This window comes from Oncorhynchus mykiss, chromosome 24, assembly GCF_013265735.2.
Source record: "Oncorhynchus mykiss isolate Arlee chromosome 24, USDA_OmykA_1.1, whole genome shotgun sequence".
Lineage (NCBI taxonomy): Eukaryota > Metazoa > Chordata > Actinopteri > Salmoniformes > Salmonidae > Oncorhynchus > Oncorhynchus mykiss.
In genome coordinates this window covers 18061636-18074533 of record NC_048588.1, presented here as the reverse complement: position 1 = coordinate 18074533, position 12898 = coordinate 18061636, and the positions used below count along the sequence as shown (strand labels likewise).

The 12898-nt window shown below is 39.0% G+C and overlaps 1 protein-coding gene across 7 annotated transcripts; it reads left to right on the top strand.

Moving 5' to 3' along the window:
- Positions 1–4973: 4973 nt before the first annotated feature.
- Positions 4974–12537, top strand: LOC110503908 (RAB34, member RAS oncogene family a). Of its 7 annotated transcripts, none has more exons than XM_036961744.1 (12): positions 4974–5716; positions 5955–6021; positions 6690–6793; positions 7768–7859; positions 8001–8069; positions 8269–8370; positions 8461–8525; positions 8660–8711; positions 8821–9046; positions 9304–9394; positions 9556–9663; positions 11480–12537. In XM_036961744.1, the coding sequence occupies exons 1-12, from the start codon at positions 5648–5650 to the stop codon at positions 11545–11547; spliced, it is 1113 nt and encodes a 370-aa protein (XP_036817639.1). In that variant the 5' UTR covers positions 4974–5647; the 3' UTR covers positions 11548–12537. The 7 variants fall into 7 exon arrangements, with proteins under 7 accessions (XP_036817639.1, XP_036817640.1, XP_036817644.1 ...); XM_036961745.1 differs by having other exon boundaries at positions 5264–5716; positions 8004–8069; XM_036961749.1 differs by having other exon boundaries at positions 5273–5821.
- Positions 12538–12898: the final 361 nt, after the last annotated feature.

The window sequence follows — 12898 nt, the reverse complement described above, 5'->3', positions numbered from 1 at the left end:
TGTGCAGTTGCAAACCGTAGTCTGGCTTTTGTATGGCGGTTTTGGAGCAGTGGCTTCTTCCTGGCTGAGCAGCCTTTCAGGTTATGTCGATATAGGACTCGTTTTACTGTGGATATAGATACTTTTGTACCGGTTTCCTCCAGCATCTTCACAAGGTCCTTTGCTGTTGTTCTTTCATTGATTTCCACTTTTCGCACCAAAGTACGTTCATCTCTAGGAGACAGAACGCGTTTCCTTCCTGAGCGGTATGAAGGCTGCGTGGTCCCATGGTGTTTATACTTGCGTACTATTCTTTGTACAGATGAACGTGGTACCTTCAGGTGTTTGGAAATTGCTCACAAGGATGAACAAGAATTATGGAGGTCTACAATTTTTTTTTCTAAGGTCTTTGCTGATTTCTTTTGATTTTCCTATGATGTCAAGCAAAGAGGCAGTGAGTTTGAAGGTAGACCTTGAAATACATCCACAGGTACACATCCAATTGACCCAAATTGTCAATTAGCCAATCAGAAGCTTCTAAAGCCATGACATAATTTTCTGGAATTTTCCAAGCTGTTTAAAGGCACAGTCAACTTAGTGTATGTAAACTTCTGACCCACTGGAATTGTGATACAGTGAATTATAAGTGAAATAATCTGTCTGTAAACAATTGATGAAAAATGACTTGTCATGCACAAAGGAGATGTCTTAACCGACTTGCCAAAACTATAGTTTGTTATTAACAAGACATTTGTGGCGTGGTTGAAAAACAAGTTTTAATGACTCCAACCTAAGTATGTAAACTTCCGACTTCAACTGTAGCTGCACCGCTACATGGCAAAAAAGTTATAAACTACTGAAAACACTACATAGATTTGACTGCCACCAAGTTGCTGCAAAATGTAGTTAAATTACAAGTTGAACTACATGTACACTAAACAAAAATGTAAACGCAACATGTGTTGCTCCCATGTTTCATGAGCTGAAATAAAAGATCCCAGAAATGTTCCATACAAACAAAAAGCTTATTTCTCTCATTTTGTGCACAAATTTGTTTACATCCCTGTTAACAAGCATTTCTCCTTTGCTAAGATAATCCATCCAGCTGACAGGTGTGGCCTATCAAGAAGCTGATTAAACAGCTTGATCATTACCCTTGTGCTGGGGACAATAAAAGGCCACTCTAAAATGTGCAGTTTTGTCACAAAAAACAATGCCACAGATGTCTCAAGTTTTCAGGGAGCGTGCAATTGGCATGCTGACTGCAGGAATGTCCACCAGGGCTGTTGCCAGAGAATATAATGTGCATTTCTCTACCATAAGCCACCTCCAACTTTGTTTGAGAATTTGGCAGTATGTCCATGTGGGCAAGCGGTTTGCTAATGTCAATGTGGTGAACAGAGTGCCCCAAGGTGCCGGTGGGGTTAAGGTATGGGCAGGCATAAGCTACAGACAACGAACACAATTACATTTTATCAATTGCAATTTGAATGCACAGAAATACTGTGACGAGATCCAGAGTACCATTGACGTGCCTTTTTTAAAGGTATGCATTGAACGGATGTGGGTGGAGCAATGTCTACATAAGAGTGCAAATTAAAAACACTCACAAAAGCTCTGATGAAGCTGATACGTAAGGCTTAATAAAGAGCAGTGGTACAAGCAAGAGCAGTGTGCAGGTTTCTTCTTTTTTCTCTCATGTTATTCAATTGTTATCATGCACCTGCAACAAAGATAACTCAAATGTGCGAGTGCCTTTTTAATTTTAAAGGTATCTGTAATTTATTTATTTATTTTGACTGACTTCTTTATATGAACTGTAACTCAGTAAAATCTTTGAAATTGTTACATCTTGCATTTATACTTTTATTCAGTATAGTTAGTTCACTACTCCCAAACACTGTATAGATGTGACTCTGGGCTGGCTGGACTGAATGATGTGGACAGAAATATATGTAGAACAACTGTGTACAATAAATGGTCAGTGCCTGTTTTTTTGGGGGGGGGGGGCTCATGAGTGGCACAGCGGTCTAAGGAACTGCATCTCAGTGCTAGAGGTGTCACTACAGACCCTGGTTCGATTCCAGGCTGTATCACAACCGGACGTGATTGGGGGTCCCATAGGGTGGCGCACATTTGGCCCAGCTTCGTCCGGGTTAGGGTTTGGCCAGGGTAGGCCGTCTATGTAAATAAGAATTTGTTCTTAACTGACTCGCCTAGTTAAATAAAGGTTAAATAAATACCTTTTTATTTTTTTATTTGAAGAGCTATATGGGCTTTTTCCAAATAGTAAAAAAAATAAAAACATTGCAGAATACAACCAAACAGATGTTGAAATGTAATGGTATGCCGTGAACATTTACAGAACATGCCTTACGGTTACTTACTGTAAAAAGTCTAATGTAGCTTAAGAAAAAATAAATTATAAAGTAATTGAGTGACTCGAAGATTACATATCTGATTTTAATTGTTTATTTTATGTACCTTATTAAAGCTTTGTAAAAGCCATTTGTTTGTTGAATGCAACTTTATGATCTGTTAAACAAATAAAGACAATTTGTTAAGGAAGGAATACTTTGCCTAACTGTTTTGAATTATAGTCCCATTCATAAAGATAAAATACTTCATGGATCTATGCTGCCCTCTAGAGCTGTTTTGTATGAACTAAAGCAGGGGTTCTTAAACTTCAGCCTGGGACCCAAGTGAGAAATTCAGTGTTTTCCTGGGACCCAAGTTTAAGAAAATATGCAACTATACATAAATATTGGTACATTTCATTGCCCGTATGCCTAAAACAAATGCAATATAGTCAAAAACGAACAACAATGAAATTAAATATCCATATAAATATCTATAAATGTTTATTTTCCTCCATTAAAAACACTCTTACATATCGGTCTAGGTTGGAACTGTTGCTGTTAAAATACAATAAATCATTTTCAATCTGTACTGGAATAAACGGATTGATCACATCACACAGATGAAAAACAGAACACACACACAGGCTCAGTTTTTGATAGTGCAACCCTAAGTAACAGTACAACACTGAGGTTATGCTCAGCCTTGAAACTGTTTGTGTACTTGTTTTTTTAAAAGTATGTTAGAGTTGAGAACCATGACTCGCATATGTACAGTTGAAGTCGGATGTTTACATCTTAGCCAAATACATTTAAACTCAGTTTTTCACAATTCCTGACATTTAATCCTAGTAACAATTCCCTGTCTTTGGTCAGTTAGGATCACCACTTTATTTTAAGAATGTGAAATGTCAGAATAATAGGATAGAGAATGATTTATTTCAGCTTTTATTTATTTCATCACATTCCCAGAAGTTTACATACACTCAATTAGTATTTGGTAGCATTTCCTTTAAATTGTTTAATTTGGGTCAAAGGTTTTGGGTCGCCTTCCACAAGCTTCCCACAATAAGTTCGGTGAAGTTTGGCCCATTCCTCCTGACAGAGCTGGTGTAACTGAGTCAGGTTTGTAGGCCTCCTTGCTCACACATGCTTTTTCAGTTCCGCCTACACATCTTCTGTGGGATTGAGGTCAGGACTTTGAGATGGTCCATACAAATACCTAGACTCTGTTGTCCTTAAGCCACTTTTCCACGACTTTGGATGTATGCTTGGGGTCATTGTCCATTTGGAAGACCCATTTGCGATCAAGCTTTAACTAAAACAAGTTTTAATGACTCCAACCTAAGTGTATGTAAACTTCCGACTTCAACTATATGTGGTGACAAACTGGCCCAGAACATATACATATACTGCTTTCTCAGTCAGTCAGGAGACCGCTTCCTGCTGTAGATGAGCAACCCAGAACTGTGTTTGCCTCAAAAGCATTTTGCTTCAATCAGTTAATTCCAGTTAAGAATAACAATTATTATTGTATTTTAACAGCAACAGTTCCAACCTAGAGTACTTTTCAACAATAATTTATACAGTAAGATGTACTGGCCTTATCATCTTTCATCTTCATCTGTACCGTTACTAGGGTTACACTATCAGTAGCTAGCTTGCTTTGGTGAATGTTGGCTATTAGCTGTGTACAAGGCCAGCGGATTGTTTGAAAGAGAAACTCACATCTACTACTATGAGAGTTAGTTAGTACTCCCTTATTTCTGCTTATCATTCACCACCTGTTATAAAATGACAGCAATAGCTTACTAGCTAACTTACTTTTCCACTGTCGAAGCACTGTTTCCTGAAGCATTAATGTAAACTCACCCCATTCAGTACAAATGTGCGCAACCGCAACATTCAAATGAGGCTACAAAGAAAACTAATGGGACTGTAGCGACTGTGTTGACGTCAAAATCGGGGGTGTGAACTAGGTTTCCATTCAAGCGTTGATCGAAATGGTAATGGCTCTATAGTATTGGAGAAAAGTTGAAAAAACTGACCCTTCGTTACATCTTGATGTCTCATGTCGTAACATACAGCACGCATTAGGCAACTAATTCTGTCTTACAGCCTCTCTCCACCAGGTGTAGCACTTATATCACCCTTTAAAAACAAGAAATGGACAGTGAAGGGGGTAAGGGGGGGATAGCTAGTAATTTTTTTCGTCATCATTGCATGCGATCATCATTCTCAAAGCCGCTGTTTACTTTCGAAGATCACTTTAGCACCGCCCTAAAAACCCGTTTCAAATTTGACACAAACATTCAAATAGGTATGTAATGACACATTATATAAACTCTTTATAGTGTTATATTTACATTTCAGAGGCGATAAGGTGATAAGTTGGACAGCTCAGTGGAAAAAAAGCAATTTTCCCACACATCATCTCTCTTTCTCACTATCACACATTAGTTTCGCTTCCCCACCCGCCATTTAAAAAAAGACCCAACGGGCTCATTGCCTGTTTGAATTATGCAGAAACGGGCAGCGTTTAGGTCATGTAATTGATTCTGTTGGAAAGGGGAGAAATTGTGCTTTACAATGGTATTGACATTACAGTTGATCTGGAAGTATTACGTTTTTGGGGCGCTAAAATAAGGGCAATTGTACGGACCAAGGCTTACGTGAATTTACGTTATGCCGTTTTGAAATAACTCCCAGTTTACCATCATGCTGTGAATGTATGGTCAAGACGTGTCATTTTATTAATTTGTTCGTGAAGAGACTCATTACTAAGCCCTTCCACACACAAAACACAATGTAGGCGCTCTTCGTTATACGTTTGTATGAAAGAGAAAGAAATTAATCGCTGTATATGCGTTTCATGACAATTGAGCTCAGTAAGTCAGAACTTGTAGCTAGCATGAGTCCATTTGATGACAGCGGCGAGTGATGGCGAGTGGGAATGACAAGTCGATGGCAGACAGCGCATCATCTGCTGTTGACCCACAGCGCTGCATCGTGTGTGTCGCGGAGTGATCTTCAAGAATACAGCAGAAAAAAAGATCCGGTAAACCGCGAAGCACACTCGCGCAGCTGCCAAACTGAGCAAAGACCTCCTGTTTAAGATTAAGCAGAGAGCGCACCGAACAGAGAGCGCAGATGCACTTGGCTAAATCAATTCTAATAATTTATGAAATAATTATACATTTACTCTCACTCGTCGCGACCCACTTTAAGAAAGTCTGAACTAAATAGTTTATGAATGCTGGTGCAAATGCAAGACGAATAGACCACCTCCAGAAATGAAGCTTCAAAACTAAATGTACTGTGTTTTGCAAGATTTTGAGTTAAAATCCTGCCTAATTGTAATTTTCCATTGGCTACTACTGGTAAGACAACAGTCACCTCCCTGTATCCACGAGACAGGAAGTGTCGATGAGCATAGCATATAGAAAAAGTGGCAAAGCAACGTAGGTCTACAGTAATTATCAAAGGTCAGAAAACCCAGCGTTCTATCATCGGAGTAGGGTGCCAATGACTTTAATGTTGGTTTGTAGCCTACATGATTCTGTATAATAAACAATATTGCAAATAAAATTGCCTGTTTGTGCTACACTGTGTCCAAAGATATCTGCCGCCAGGGGGACTCGACCCGCGCTGAACATACTTCCCAAATTCCAACTCGAACCTGGAGGTGAGTCAGAGTCAGTGGTCCGCCTAAAAAACGAAATCATTTGCAGACTACGTTTTTCCCCACTCACTTCCGTAGATCGAGTCTATTTGGTGTAAGCAAATACGTTGAGTGTTTTGGAAAGATTGGGGTTAATTTATGTGAAATCCTCAAATCTAGAAACCAGACTAAAAGTCAAAGCATTGTTTTTATTGACTGAAAAACGGTTTCTGCTCCGTGACGAAAGAACTTCGTCCCGTCCCGTTACAAGGTATGTAAGTCCAGTGACATCCCCGCTTGGACTCTGTTGCAGTTAGCAGCTTTTTTATTTAGCCTTTGTAGACAACTTCGGTTTGGTTTAACCATCTTGGGGGGTCATGTTTCAATGTGTCCCCGTGTTTTGGTTCTTGGAGAGCATGATTACAATTATAAAAAAGCAGCAAGACTATTTTTTGCAATCTATTCTCGGTTCAATATGAACTAGCTATATTGTTGTAAATAGCTTCCAGTAAATATTTGTCTTTGTGCACAGAACAATAGGATTAAAACAGAGATTAGTGGATCATCTCCAGAATGTAGGAGTTACATGTAGTGGCTTGTCATACCACGTGGCATAGGCTACTCTTGCTAATAATTTTCATGTTAATAAAACCTAAATCTCTCTCTCCCCTTATTTGTTTTTTACCCTGTAGGTCTCTCTGATCACTGTTATCTTGGCCTAATGTCTGTCCGGGTGCCATCCATGAGTGTGCTGCCTCCTGTTCGAAGGGACCGCATCATTGCCCAGCTTCCTCAGGTAAGCATCTTACATGCTAGCAGTAAAACAATCATTTGAATGTGTTAACCTTGTCTGAGCTTGCAAAGCCACCGGTAACAGTTTACTTGACACTCAGCGACATAATACGTTATGACATGGTCATAACCATGTAATAACATGTCATAAGAGCTGACATAACTTGTCATAACCTGTAACAATATGGTCATAACACTATCATGACAATATTTAGACCTGTTGTGACATATTGTGTTATTTTAGGGCTGGTTATGACACCTACATAAGAGTGTCAAAACCCACAAAACCTACCACACAAGGCAAACATTATATTACACCATAGCCTATGTGTCAACAGTATGTTTATGTTATATACGTTTTTTTGCAATTGACCATATTAAATTGTCATTGTAATTGCGCACACGTTGATGTCAGACATTCACCTACCCCAATGTTCTGTTGCTGATGAGTGGGATGAATGCAGGAGGTGATTTCAGGAGCAAGACCCGACACCCACTTTTAGACTAATAACTGACATAAGGGCATGTACAGTACGTGATAGGCCTATCTGGCTTATATGATTATGATGGTCATAATGCTTCTTGACAGTGTCATAAAGTGCATTTTCTACAAGTTATTAAAAATATTATGAAAAAAACATGACTGAAGAATTCATTACAACATCAACGAAACTAAGGATTTAAGAAACAAACTTTCAAACGAAAGGAAATGTCTTGGCATGGCAAAACTAATTTGAATAAATGTGAGTTTTGACACTCTTATGTAGGTGTCATAACCAGCCATAAAATAATGCAACATATGTCACAACAGGTGTAAATATATGGGTCATGACAGTGTTATGACAGGTTATGTCAGCTGTTATGACACATTATGACATGGTTATGGCCATGTCATAATGTGCTATGACACTGGGTGTCAAGTAAAGTGTTACCAAGCCACCAATCTCATAAAGCTGTGTTCATTATGTTCTAATCTAGTTTTACAGTAAGAAGGCTGCTGTGCACACTAAAGATGAGTTCAACTCCAAAGTGAAGACTGCCTGCCAGGAGCAACGCACTGGCACAGTAGGGTGGGTAGGCCACAAAACCTTTTCATGTTCAAGCTATACAGGTTAGATATATACCTTATGGCATTATGGGGATGAGGGTGGTATGTTGTGTCTCATTGGAATCTTTGATTGTCTCTCTGTAAAAGTCTCCTTCTCCTCCAGTAGGTTTAAAATTGCTAAGGTCATAGTGGTTGGTGACCTGGCTGTGGGAAAAACATGTCTGATTAATAGGTAAGCAAAGCTTGGATACTGCTGATGCGTAGTACTTGATTGCAGTATGAGTCAACTGGGCAGTTTTGGTGAATTAATAACCAGATGGAATGCACAGCGTACAGCAAACTTGAATACCGTAGGTTGTATTTTTTCTAGGTTGTTTGTAAAGTACAGATTGTCAGCCAATTTTCCTAATATTTCACGCTTTTATCATTAGGTTTTGCAAGGATGCATTTGACAAGAACTACAAGGCGACCATTGGCGTCGACTTTGAGATGGAGCGGTTTGAAGTGTTGGGGGTGCCTTTCAGCTTACAGTTGTGAGTCTCTTTCTACTGGTGTGTTCTACAGTATTAATCCCCAGAGCTAACCTGTGTCCCTTCCCTCACCAATATCTCTCTCCTCTACAGGTGGGACACTGCGGGGCAGGAGAGGTTCAAGTGTATTGCTTCCACATACTACAGGGGAGCTCAGAGTAAGGGGTGTTTCTCTTTTGAACAGTTTTTATGTTTCCACATCATTCATTATGACCTATAACGTGTTGCCATGTTCTTAGGGACAGATGTGAGGAGGATTGAGTTTACTAATGAAGGTCATTTTGTTTTCCAGCTATCGTTATTGTGTTCGATGTAAATGATGTGGCATCTTTGGGCCATGCAAGGTAAAATACATTAGAATCACCTGACATGACTATGGATGTGCATTTCAGCTGCACGTGTGCTCTGTGAACTCTATTTAACATATTTGAATGTCACTGTGTTTATCCACAGGCAGTGGCTTGAAGATGCCTTGAAGGAGAATGATCCTACCAATGTCCAGCTTTTCCTGGTGGGCACAAAGAAAGACCTAAGTGTATGTGTTTACTCTTTTGATATACATTCTTCAGAGGCCCAATTGATCCGTTTTAGTCTCTCCATTTCAAGATCATACTTCACGATGAGGATACAACTTAGCCACTTCTTAACCACTGTTCCAGTATTCACCTCTGTTCCAGTGGTATGTTGTTGCTTTAGGGGAAGGTCAAATGTGGATTTTTTTGGATAAAGGCCAACGGCATCAAGTATCCATGTCTTATTAAACACCGTACCACAGGAATGCATTTTTCCAGAAGTCAAAGTTCAGACTATATACTGGATACTAAGATATTGAAAACGATTCTGTATAAAATGCATGGAATACTGTATATTATTATTATACATGATGTTTTTTTCTATTGGGTTTGTATTTTCCTCTTCTCTATGCTATTTCCTCAGTCTCCTGCTCAGTACTCTCAGATTGAACAGGATGCCATCGAACTGGCGGAGGAAATCAAAGCAGAATATTGGGCCTTGTCATCATTGACTGGTGGGTGGGCTAATACATCAAATCAATGTTGAGATTGGTAGCAATATGATAGGATGCAGCCTACTTGTTTGTAAAGCGGTATTATCAATTATCATAAACTAATTGTTTAAACATCTAAGGAACAAATGTGACTTCATGTTTTTCACCTATTTTTGTTGTAGGGGAAAATGTGAGGGAATTTTTCTTCCGTATTGCATCATTGGCATTTGAGGCCAACGTTCTGGCAGAGCTAGAGAAGAGTGGATCAAGGCACATTGGGGACGTTATCAGTGAGTATACAGCTATACACTGTTAAAATATAGAAACAAGCGTTACAGTGCCTTGCAAAAGTATTCATCCCCTTGGTGTTTATCCTATTTTGTTGCATTACAACCTGTAATTTAAATACATTTTTATTTGGATTTCATGTAATGGACATACACAAAACAGTCAAAATTGTTGAAGTGAAATAAAAATACTTAAAATAAGAAACGGAAAAGTGGTGCTAGCATATGTATTCACACCCTTTGCTATGAAGCCTCTAAATAAGATCTGGTGCAACCAATTACCTTCAGAAGTCACATAATTAGTTAAATAAAGTCCACCCGTGTGCAATCTAAGTGTCACATGATCTCAGTATATATACACCTGTTCTGAAAGGCCAAAGAGTCTGCAACACCACTAAGCAAGGGGTACCACCAAGAAAGCGGCACTATGAAGACCATGGAGCTCTCCAAACAGGTCAGGGACAAAGTTGTAGAGAAGTACAGATCAGGGTTGGGTAATAAAAAAATATCAGAAACTTTGAACATCCCACGGAGCACCATTAAATCCATTATTTAAAAATGGAAAGAATATGACACCACAACAAACCTGCCAAGAGAGAGCCGCCCACCAAAACTCACGGACCAAAACTCACGGCAAGGAGGGCATTAATCAGAGAGGCAACAAAGAGACCAAAGATAACCCTGAAGGAGCTGCAAAGCTCCACAGCGGAGATTGGAGCATCTGTCCATAGGATCACTTTAAGCCGTACACTCCACAGAGCTGGGCTTTACTAAAGAGTGGCCAGAAAAAAAGCCATTGCTTAAAGAAAAAAAATAAGCAAACACGTTTGATGTTCGCCAAAAGGCATGTGGGAGACTCCCCAATCATATGGGGAAAGGTACTCTGGTCAGATGAGACTAAAATTGAGCTTTTTGGCCGTCAAGGAAAACGCTATGTCTGGCTCAAACCCAACACCTCTCATCACCCGTGAACATCATTCCCACAGTGAAGCATGGTGGTGGCAGCATCATGCTGTGGGGGATGTTTTTCTTCGGCAGGGACTGGGAAACTGTTCAGAATTAAAGGAATGATGGAGGGCGCTAAATACAGGGAAATTCTTGAGGGAAACCTGTTTCAGTCATCCAGAGATTTGAGACTGGGACGGAGGTTCACCTTTCAGCAGGACAATGAGCCTAAACATACTGCTAAAGCAACACTCAAGTGGTTTAAGGGAAAACATTTAAATGTCTTGGAATGGCCTCGTCAAAGCCCAGACCTCAATCCAATTGAGAATCTGTGGTATGACTTAAAGATTGCTGTACACCAGCGAAACCCATCCAACTTGAAGGAGCAGGAGCAGTTTTGCCTTGAAGAATGGGCAAAAATCCCAGTGGGTAGAGGTGCCAAGCTTGTAGAGACATACCCAAGAGACTTGCAGCTGTAATTGCTGCAAAAGGTGGCACTACAAAGTATTGACTTTGGTGAGGTGAATAGTTATGCACCTCAAGTTTTCTGTTTTTTTTGTCTTATTTCTTGTTTGTATCACAATAAAAAATATTTAGTATCTTCAAAGTGGTAAGAATGTTGTGTAAATCAAATGATACAACCCCCCCCCCCCCCCCCCCCCCCAAAAAAAAAATTGTAATTCCAGGTTGTAAAGCAACAAAATAGGAAAAATGCCAAGGGGGTGAATACTTTCGCAAGCCACTGTATGTAACATTAATAACATCACTTCTCTCACCATGTTAACCCTAACTAGGTTACAGACAGGCCCTTGTATGAGTAACATAAGAAACACATAAGAGCCTTTTTTCATGCAAGTTTATTTGTTTGTTTCAGAAATTAACAGTAATTCAAACAACGTGTATGCAACATCAAAGAAGAAACAGTCAAACTGTTGTCAATGAAGACAAGCACGTGAATACTACAGTTAAAAGGTACCAAAGCAAAAAGCATAATTTACTCAGAAGAGAAACTGAGGACCACGGACCACTCCCAGACACATGGAATTTGCAGTGAGAGCTAGCAGACGGGACAGAGACTTTTGCTTCCACGTGCATTTGATTTTCATTTCTGCTGGCCCAGAAAGAACAGCTCCTTGGTTGGATGTAGATTCCTGTGGTGTTTGGCTTATTTTTGCCTATCTATTGTTTCGGAATAGAATTTCCTCTATGTCATTGCACTCCATACTGTACAATTCCAGTTTTTGAGTGTTGACAGATTATCGCGTCACTGCTTAAATGGCTATGGAGTATGGACAATCATGGATGTCTTCAAATACCTAATATGGATATTTGTAAGACACCACCATTAGGCCTATTCGAGTTTTTACAGTGTTTTGTCTAGTGTTGTTTGCATGCTATATGTGTTTTGCACAATTTGTAACTATAGCATAGATGGAAACTCATGACTCCACCCTGGGAGGTTATATTATGCTAGCTAAGGAGTATGATTTCATTGTTTGGATAGTCCTATTTTTAGCAGCACAGAGGCGTTCATACAATATGAGAGATGTGTTTTAGTCAGATGTACCTCATCTACGTTATAGACAATAATATAACTGAGATTTATTCATTTTCAATTATATGCGATATTTGAATGACTGATCTTATATTATCCCTCTAGTTGAATATCATAATCAGAGTGAAATGTGCATACATATGTCTAGTTGTCCTTTATAGACAATAAAGATTATTTACGTTTTTTTTCTAATATGTTTAATTGCAGATGTAAGTTTTGACTCTATAAAGATATACTGTGTATGAAAAACTGCTACACTTAGCTCTATAAGATATAAGCTTTAAAATCACTGCTCTGTATCAAATCAAACTGCTGTTTACCTTTAATTAGACTAATTCAAAGTTATTATTAAAAGTCCTATATAGGATGAGTCACTAGTCTGTTATTCAAGTTTTATAACTGTTTGTCATATTAGCCAGGGACTCTTAATATGAAACAATAATACATAAGGTCGCTAGTGAAAGTCTACACACCCTTTGCACAATCTTCACATTTTGCTTCCTTAAAATACAAATACAAAAACATTTATTCAATTAAATATTGTTTCCTGTCAATCTACACGACCTACTCCACATTTTCAAAGTTATTTTTGTTGTTGTTTCTAAATGACTAAGAAATACAACATTAGTATTGTTGTTGTATTTAACCTTTATTTAACTAGGCTAGTTAGTTAAGAACGGCAGGGTAGCCTAGTGGTTAGAGCGGTGGACTAGTAACCGTTCTGCCCCTGAACAGGCA

What these genes read in the sequence shown, in the direction of transcription:
- LOC110503908 (XM_036961744.1), top strand. Translation starts at nt 5,648, where the DNA reads ATGTACTGTGTTTTGCAAGATTTTGAGTTAAAATCCTGCCTAATTGTA. An exon ending in TCATTGCCCAGCTTCCTCAG is followed by an intron (nt 6,794 to 7,767) that starts GTAAGCATCTTA and finishes GTTCTAATCTAG; the next exon opens with TTTTACAGTAAGAAGGCTGC. An exon ending in GTGCCTTTCAGCTTACAGTT is followed by an intron (nt 8,371 to 8,460) that starts GTGAGTCTCTTT and finishes TCTCCTCTACAG; the next exon opens with GTGGGACACTGCGGGGCAGG.